This window comes from Dipodomys ordii, unplaced genomic scaffold (assembly GCF_000151885.1).
Source record: "Dipodomys ordii isolate 6190 unplaced genomic scaffold, Dord_2.0 Scaffold283, whole genome shotgun sequence".
Taxonomy (NCBI): Eukaryota; Metazoa; Chordata; class Mammalia; order Rodentia; family Heteromyidae; genus Dipodomys; species Dipodomys ordii.
The window spans coordinates 350,406-360,018 of NW_012267499.1; the positions used below are offsets into that span (position 1 = coordinate 350,406).

General features: G+C 39.0%; 1 protein-coding gene across 2 annotated transcripts in view; it reads left to right on the forward strand.

Moving 5' to 3' along the window:
- The window catches only part of Twsg1 (twisted gastrulation BMP signaling modulator 1), a 54,406-nt gene extending 45,136 nt beyond the window's left edge, over nt 1-9,270 (forward strand). For both annotated transcript variants that reach the window (XM_013036399.1, XM_013036398.1), the window contains exons 4-5: nt 2,967-3,233; nt 7,576-9,270. In XM_013036399.1, coding sequence (XP_012891853.1) covers nt 2,967-3,233; nt 7,576-7,757 — 449 coding nt within the window. In that variant the 3' untranslated portion in view covers nt 7,758-9,270. The remainder of the gene's footprint in view (nt 1-2,966; nt 3,234-7,575) is intronic.
- Nucleotides 9,271-9,613: the final 343 nt, after the last annotated feature.

The following is a 9,613-nucleotide window of genomic DNA, read 5'->3' on the forward strand; positions in this document are numbered from 1 at the left end:
GACCTATGTTTCTTTGGGCCTGGCTTACTTCACTTAATATAATTTTTTCCAAGTCTTTCCATTTCCTAACACATGGATGATGTCATTCTTTCTGATGGAGGCATAGAATTCCATTGTGTATGTGTGTCTGTCTGTCTGTGTGTGTCTGTGTGTGTATATCACATTTTCTTGATCCATTCATCTACTGAGGGGCATCTGGGTTGGTTTCATATCTTAGCTGTGATAAATAATGCTGCAATAAACATAGTTGTGCTGGTAGCTTTAGTATAGCCTTGTTTGTGATCATTTGGGTTAATGTCCAAAAGTGGAATTGCTAGGTCATAGGGGAGCTCTATGTGGAGTCTTTTTAGAACTCAAAAACTAAAGCCCCCAACAACAAATCTTCAAAGAAACGACTGACTGATAAATAAGTGGGCTAAAGACTTAAAGAGAAACTTCTCTGAAGAGGAAATAACAATGGCCAATAGACTCAACTTCTCTAGCCATAAAAGAAATGCAAATCAAAACAACATTGAGATACCACCTCACCCCAGTTAGAATGGCTATAATCAAGAAATCTAATAATAACAGATGGTGGAGGGGGTGTGGCGAAAAGGGAACCCTACTGTATTGTTGGTGGGAGTGTAAACTTGTTCGATTTTTTTTAAATGTCACAATAGCAGTCTCTTAATTGGATTTAGTCAAATAAGTTTGGTAACATAGAAATAGTTAATGATTGTATATCTCTTAATACACCAAGCCTTTTCTAGGTATTTCCTCCAGTCCTTACAAAAACAAAACAAAACACCTAAGGAATTTGAAGTTGTTATTCCTCATCTCTCCTCATGAGGAACTGAGTCCAGAAAATTTAAATGACCTCTTTAAAGTCAGATTGCTACTGTGGAGTCAAGACCCATGCTATGAACCATTATACTACATGCCTGCTTGTATGTTACATGTTATATTCAGTTTCTTGTGAACATGAAGGTGAAATGGTTGTCCATCCAAAAATCACATCATAGCACTATAGCTTTCTTCTATATTTATTGTAATCATTACTCTTTTCTTCTCTTCTCAGATGTACTTAAGGCCCTTAGAATGTTACCTCCACAGAAGTGTGCTCAGTCTTCACTGAGAGGCCTTGTATAAGTATGGAAATCCTGAGAGAATCAGTGGTTTTTTATTTATAATATATGTATGTGATACGGGGTTTGAACTCAGGTACTCACCCTTGCCAGGCAGGTATTATACCACTTAAGCCAACTGAATGCCAATGACTTACTCCTATAATCCTAGCTACTTGGGATATCTGAGAATTTAAAGAATTAAAGTTTGAAGCCAGCCTGGGCAGGCAAATCTTCGTGATTCTTATTTCGAATTAACCAGCCTAAAGCTGGAACTGGGGCTGGGAAGGTGGCTCAGTGGTAGAGCGCTTGCCTTGCATGCCTGAGGCCCTGGGTTTGATTCCTCAGCACCACATAAGCAAAAAAAAGGAAAAAAAAGCCGGAAATGGCGCTGTGGCTCAAGTGATAGAGCGCTAGCCTTGAGCTGAAGAGCTGAGGGACAGCACCCAGGCCCAGAGTTCAGGCCCCACAACCAGAACTCCCCCCCCAAAAAAAGAATGTTACAAAAGATTTTAGACATAATAATAGCTAGGCCCAGTAGAGTTTTTCAACTACCAATTCAGTTGCCAATTCTCTCTAATCATATTCTTTTAAATTTTTAACTCATTTTGAAATAAATTCAAAACTAGAAGAAACTTGCCACAAGGGTAAAAGGGATTCCTTTAGTAACATTTTTTACTGAGTTGCTCTATTGCTCAGTCTCCCTTGCTCTATTCTTCCTGTGTATACACTTGCAGTTACGTTTTACATACACTCTGTAGAGCAAAGCAGGTTTTAGGCTGAAGTTCAGTCTGAATTTTCCAACAACACATTCTATCAACTATCATACATCCCTCCCAATCAAAAAGCCAGCATTGCCACAAAAAAAAATGGAAACACTATTCAGATTTCACTAGCTATCTCAACACTTCTTTTTTTTTTTTTTTTGGTTCAAGATACTGTCTAGGATTATGTGATGAGTTGTCATGTCTCTTCAGTCATGTACTTTGGAATTTTCCCGTAATTTTTCCCTTGACAGTTTTAGAGTTCAGGCATTTCATTGTAACAGGTAGCCCACAATCTCTGTCCACTAGATGGATCTTTACTAATAACCAGACTTAAAAGCACACATTCTGGGCAACACTATCATCAAAATGACACTAGATACCTGTCTGTGGTGACACACAGCATCCAACCTATCCTATCACTAGTAGTGTAATCATACTTATAGGTACAGGATTTCTTGTCCACATACAAGTCAACAAGTACTTTGTGGAGTTCTCTAAGGTGACACCAATATATTCTTCATCAAAATTCACCCTCTACCCTTAGCATCCATGGATGAATTTGTCAGTGGATCTTATCAAAAGCCTTTCTGATGGTGCCAAATGGTACTTTGCTGTTTCCTTCAGTCTTTGTACCTTTATCAGCTAATACAGAAGAACTTCTTCTTGTCTTGCACTTGCTCACTTTTTTAATAATAGAGATACCCACAAAAATCCTGCCGATTCACAAGGTAGTAAATAATCTAATGTTATCATTAGTCAGTGGGAGCCCCTTCTGAATGACTGTTGTATCTTTTATTCATTCAGCACTTCTTTGCTTTCTGTTTCTGGCTCACTGTGTACTTGTGCTGCTCCAGCTCTGAAATTACTCATTTCTCCAAGGAGTTTACAGGGTCTGGGTTTTCAGTTTGCTCAAAGCTATTTGAGTAGGTATCATCACTTGTAGGCCATTTCAGGAAAAAAATACAAACAAAACAAACTACATACAATGTTAGAAGTCACAGAACTTTTAATATGTGGAGTTTTCATGGCTTAGCAGTAACAAGACCCAGATGTTACAGTCAGTAAGATAGACTTTTATTCTCTTTGCCTCTTCCAGGTATGTGCAATCCTCGAAATTACAGTGACACTCCTCCCACTTCAAAGAGCACAGTAGAGGAGCTGCATGAGCCTATTCCATCCCTTTTCCGGGCACTCACAGAAGGAGACACCCAGTTGAATTGGAACATCGTTTCTTTCCCTGTTGCAGAAGAACTTTCACATCATGAGAATCTGGTTTCATTCTTGGAAACTGTGAACCAGCCTCATCATCAAAATGTGTCTGTTCCTAGCAATAATGTTCATGCACCTTATTCTAGTGATAAAGGTACCTGCTAGAGCTGTCTTCCTGTTTGGGCCTCTCATTCGTTCTATGATAATGTATGAAATCTTATTATTTTCTGGAACCACTTTTTGGTTTTAAACTGTAGTTTTATATAGATTCTAGATTTCTATGACCCTGAGTAGATGGGGCTTTTCAGCATGTCAGCAAAACTCCTCCATACTTCTGGAGGCTTTGTTGGCAAAATAGGTGACTATTCTTAATTCTTTTCTTTTCATAAGATGGTATTCATGCTCCTTACCTAAAGCAGCCATCCCAGTGTCCCATGAAGTCATGTTTTTATAATAGCATTGATGCTGCAAATGGTGCTACAGTTATCAGCTAAAATTGTTTGTGTGTGTTTGCCATTCCTAGGGCTTGAACTAAGTGCCTGAGCCATCTCTGAGCTTCTTTTGCTCAAGGTTATCACTCTGCCAATTAAGCCACCTCTCTACTTTGAGCTTTTTGTTATTTTCATTGTAGATAGTGCTCAGGCCTATAATCCTAGCTATGGAGGGGTATAGTTCAAAGCCAGCCCAGCAGGAAAATCTATGAGACTCTTATCTCCAATTAACTAGCAAAACACTGAAAGTACAGCTATGACTCAAGTGGTATAGTGCTAGCCTTGAGCAAAAAACTCAGGAACAGCACTCAAGCCTTAAGTTCGAGTCCCAGAACCAACATACACAATAAATTTACCAATGCAAAAAGGGACTAGAGGTGTGACTTAGTGATAGAACACCTGCCTACCAAGTGTGAGGCCTTGAGTTCAAACTTCAGTTCTGAAGGAAAAAGCATAAGATTATGATGTATCAATAGGATAACTTATATTTTTCTTTGTCTAGTTGTACCCTCTCTTACAGTACTAACTATATGAAAAAGAGTACAGCTTTGGAATTAATAATGTAGGGCTGGGAAGGTGACTCAGTGGTGGAATTAATAATGAAAGCAAAACAGGCTTTTCCTCCACTATACCAGGGTTTGAACTCCTCAGGGGGTTTTATTTGCTTGCTTATTTGGTGAACTACTACTTGAACCACAGCTCTACCCCTGCTTTTTTGCTGCATTAGCCTCAAACAGCCTCCTGTGTTGCTGGGATTAATAGGACCTACAAATGCTGCCTCAAAATAGGCTTTTGTTAAATGATAGAGTAATTCTTAGGATGAAGGCATGGCTCAAGTGAATCCCTGAGTTCAACCTCCAGTACCGTGGTTGGGGGGGAAGGGAGGAGGAGAATATTACCTTTGAAGGCAAAATATAGGAAACTAATTCCTGCAAATGCAAGCATCTTTTATGACAGCCCATTTTTCCTTCATGCCCCCTTACCTATGTGTATCTTTCTCCAGATAGGAACAGCCACTCCCTCCTCCTCCATGTGTTTGTAGTTCCATTTTACCTATTTTCTACTTAGTTCCTTGGATTTCTTGACTACTCTTTGAGTCCATAATGGCTATCCCATTCTAGGTACAAAGTAAATAATATATGAAATAGATTAGTAGTTCCAGTCACTCGCAAATTCAAACATGTCCACTTTGTTCACTGCCAGTCTCTTTGTTTTTGCCTGCTCTGGTGCTATGCTACCTCTCAATGTCCTTTTTTTTCTTCCTAGACAAGTGCCATTCTCCCAGTTCTTATTTTTCAGATAGAGTCTTGTGCTAACTTTGCCTAGTCTGTCCTCAAACAAAACTACCATACTCCTGTAGACCACCATAATCAGCCTTTTTAAAAAATGCATTTATTTGTTTGAAACAACATCTTACTGGAAACTGTAAGGCCCAGACTGCCCTCAAATTCAAGATCTTTTTTCTTCAATGTCCTGCGCCTCCACACACAACCCCAGATTTCCTCCCAAATAGTAGTCCTGACATTTTCTTAGTTGGGCTTGCTTCTATCTAGTTCCTAAACACACAATACAATTACCTCCTTCTGGCACTGCTCATTTGTTGCCTGGAAGATTTGCTTTTCATTGTTTCTAATACATGTCTGCTTTCTCTGATAAGCCTTTCCTCAGATACCAGGGAGATTCATTAGTTGTATAAGTGGTTCTGGATAAACAACTGAGTCTTTGCTTATATATTCTCTGTTCATGATTTTTTATTGGCACTTATTTCATGTGCTTTATACTTCTAGCTGGGTGGTTATACTGGTTTAGCCATCAGGAGAATTAAAAATTGAAGTAATAAGCTGAGCATCAGTGCTTCAGGCCTATAATCCTAGCTACTAAGGAGGCTGAGATCTAAGGATGTCCATTCAGAGCCAGTCTGAGCAGGAAACTCTGTGAGACACTCTGCCAGAAATTATCCAGCAAAAACCTGGAATTGAGAAGTGGCTCAAGAGGTAGAGTGGAAAATGCTAAGGGACAGTACCCAAGTCCTGAGTTCAAGCTCCTGTACCAGCACCAAAAATAAAAAAGAAATAATGAAAAGTGATTATTTTGTTTAAAACAAAATCATTATAAATATTATCTCTTCTCTTTTTTTGTCAGAAGTGAGGTAGTTGAACTCAGGGTCTCACACTTGCTTGGCAAGCACTCCACCATTTGAACTACACTTCCAGCCCTTTTTGCTTTAGTTATTTTTCAGGTAGAGTATTTTACTTTTTGTATAGGTCAGCCTCAGACTACAATCCTCCTACATATACCTTATAACTTGTATTACTGGCATATGTCACTATACTCAGGTTTGTTCTTTAAGATAAGGTCTTACTGTTTTGCCCAGACTGGCTCCAAACCTTGACACTCCTATCTCTGCTTCCCAAGTAGGTGGGATCATATGCTTGAGTCATTGCACCTGGCCTCACACAAAGAATTTTTTCTCTTCTTTTTGTTTTGTGTCTGTTATAAGGCTTGAACTCAGGGCTTAGGTGCTGTCCCTGAGCTTTTTCACTCAACCTAGTGCTTTACCACTTTGAACCACAACTCTGCTTCAAGTTTTCTGGTGATTAATTTGTGATAAGAGTCTCATGGACTTTCCTGTCCAGGCTGGCTTCAGTGATCTTCAGATCTCTGCCTTCTGAGTAGCTAGGATTACAGGCATGAGCCACTAGCATCCATATCTACAAATAATTTTTAATGATTAATGTGTATTGCCAATCACTTTGCATCATTTCAAACATAAGTTGTTTTGTTTTATTGTCAATTCTCAGTATAAGCTTAGTGTTAGGGGGTTGGGAAGGTGGCTCAGTGGTAGAGCGCTTGCTTTGCATGCCTGAGGCCCTGGGTTCGATTCCTCAGCACCACATAAGCAAAAAGAAAAAAGCCGGAAGTGGCACTATGGCTCAAGTGATAGAGTGCTAGCCTTGAGCTGAAGAGCTGAGGGACAGCGCCCAGGCCCAGAGTTCAGGACCCACGACCGGATCCCCCCCAAAACAACCAAAAAAAAAAAAAGCTTAGTGTTAGGTAATTAGTGAGGTAGTAATTAGGTAGCCGATAAAGAGAACACACATAGTATTCAGACAGGAAGAGAAGTTTATTTTACCAAATGGTTTGTCCCCAGCATGCATTATAGAGAGGCATGACCAAAAGGGGCAGGCCAAGGTAGGGCCTGGGTTTAAGCAGGGAGGGAAGGTGTGGCCATACAAGATTCAGATATGACCTCAGGGCCTGGGACCCTTCCCCGGTCTGATGGGAGGCATGATGGGGTGGCCCAGGATGTGACCTCCAGATGTGTCAGGTACCTTGGTGTCACAGGTACACAGAGACTTAGCCAAGAGAAGGAAGGAGCCTGCCTTGCCTTCCCAGGGTGGACCTTACACTTAGAATAGTACTTTTCAAGCATCTTTTGGCTAAAGAATTATCTGTGCATAGGAAACCTTATTAGAAATGCCTAACTTAGTAGGTAGTTTTTATGCCAAATAATTAGGTCAAAGTATGAAATCGGATAGAACAGAAGCACTTTGTCTTCTTTATTTGAACTGGAAGAACTCTCAATATAATTAACAAATGAGTGTCTTTTTTTTTCTTGTCAATTGTGGGGCTTGAACTCAGGGACTAGGTGCTGTCCCTGAGCTCTTTTTGCGCAAAGCTAGCATTCTACCACTCTGAGCGACAGCTCCACTTCTAGTTTCTGAGTGGTTAATTAGAGACAAGAGTCTCACAGGGACTTCTTTGCCCAGGTTGACTTTGAACTGTGATCCTCAGATCTCAGCCTCCTAAGTAGCTAGGATTATAGGTTTGAGCCATCAGTGCCTGACCAAATTATCTTTTTTCCTATACCGCATGTCTATCCACTGTAATAAGAGAACTAAGATAAATAACTGTTAATAATATTCAACTGGGTAGCTAAATATTTCCTGGACTTTTTTGTCCTTGTTGTTTTCTCCTGTTGAAATCTTAATTTTTGTTTTTCAGAGCACATGTGTACAGTGGTTTATTTTGATGACTGCATGTCCATACATCAGTGTAAAATATCCTGTGAGTCCATGGGAGCATCCAAATATCGGTGGTTTCATAACGCCTGCTGTGAGTGCATTGGTCCAGAATGTATTGACTATGGTAGTAAGACAGTCAAATGTATGAACTGTATGTTTTAAAGAAGGAAAAGAAATGTAAGTATGAAGCAACTTAGTCAGAAAGAGAGGTATAAGTATGAAAGAGAGAATCTACTTGCATCAGAATGACAACAGGTTATGAAAATGTAAAGAATTTGGAGTGAGTTACCTTTAAAGTATAATATATCCAAGGATGTCTTCAGTTACATGATTATAGCTGCTCTTGTTCGGTTTATTGCCCACTAGTAACATATCTTTACCTTTGGATACATGTAAAACTTTGGTCATAAGAGCAACAGGTACACAGAGAATTCCTAAAAGATCTGAGTTTTTAACATAAAGCCTTGATCTTTTCTTCAGTACTCAAAAGCTTTCTGTTTTGAAAATTATAGCAGAAAACTGTTAATATGAGCTAAGATTTCCTCACCTGCTACTGAATATGTCATTCTTCATTGGTGCCTTGTAGTGTTTATAAGTATAGTAGATATTCAGGTATCATTACTGTGGACAATTCACATAAAAATTACCAAAAGAAGCTTAAACATCTTTACATTGGTTTTAAAAAGAAAAAGCTTACTATGTTTATAATTTTAGAAAAAGCTTATGTAGTAGGAGCTATCCCATAATACATATGCTGACAGTGCTTTACTGAAAATTTGTCATTTTTTTCCATTCCCTTCCTGAAGTGCTGATATAGAGTCATCTCTGAATGAATTTCAGGGTATATTACGCCTTTGAAGCTACACTAAATACATGTGAGATTAGGTGAGTAGCCAAGTGAGGCATGTGTTTGAACTAAGATGCCAGCTTTAAGAGCAGTAGAGCTGGGGAATGACTGCCAAATTGGATTCCACATAGGTCCCAAGGGAAGAACTTATAGTCCTGTAGGGAGCAGCATAGCTAAAGGGTGAAGCTGTACTGGGGGAAGAAACTGGCCCAGTATTAACAAGTTGGTGCCTGGTTCTGTAGACAGTGTGTGATCAGAGGGAAACTGAAGATGTATGTGTCAACTCGAGTGAAAATGCCGGGAGCTGTGAGAGGAACAACTTACAACTATTTATGTTAATTGTTTTGGTCATTTTGTAATTTTTCATTTAGTAAATTTCTATCTGGATATGATATTTGTTTTAATTATGTATCATTATACTGGGAAACTAGAATGCTCTTCATTCAAAATATACTACAGAACTATGTAATCAGCTTTTGTTACAATGTTTCATTAGAAATAAGCTGAAATGCTATATGCCCTTTATAGGAATAAAACCCCACCTTCAAGAGTGAATCTAAGACAGTAATATCTCTATTATACAGATAGTTTTATGGATTTCCAATGTTTCTAGGACATATGTAAATTACAAGTAATTTTTTAGAACTTCTTTATAGTGCATGTTTTAGATATAAAAATAGATAATGCTTTTGGATACATTTGTGTATTCATCATTTGAACACTAGTTGTAAGATCATTTGTAACACTCTAATTAACTGTTATAAAAATTAAAGCCCTGATATCTTTCTTGCTCTTTCCAATAATTCTAATAAATATCAAAGTACTTCAGCCTTTTTTTTTTTTAATTGGTCATGGGGCTTGAACTCTGGGCCTGGGCGCTGACCGTCAGCTCTTCAGTGCAAGGCAAGTGCTTTACCATTTGAGCCACAGCACCACTTCTGTTTTTCTGGTGGTTTATTGGAGATAAGAGGCTCACGGACTTTCCTGCCAGGGCTGGCTTTGAACCAGGATCCTCAGATCTCAGCCTCCTGAGTAGCAAGGATTACAGGCGTGAGCCACCGGCACCCGGCCTACTTCAGTCTTTTAAGAGGCTGAGTTAGCTCATGGATATAATTGATACTTACACATTAGCATGTCCTTGCTTAATTTTTTTACCTAAAGGATATTTGTT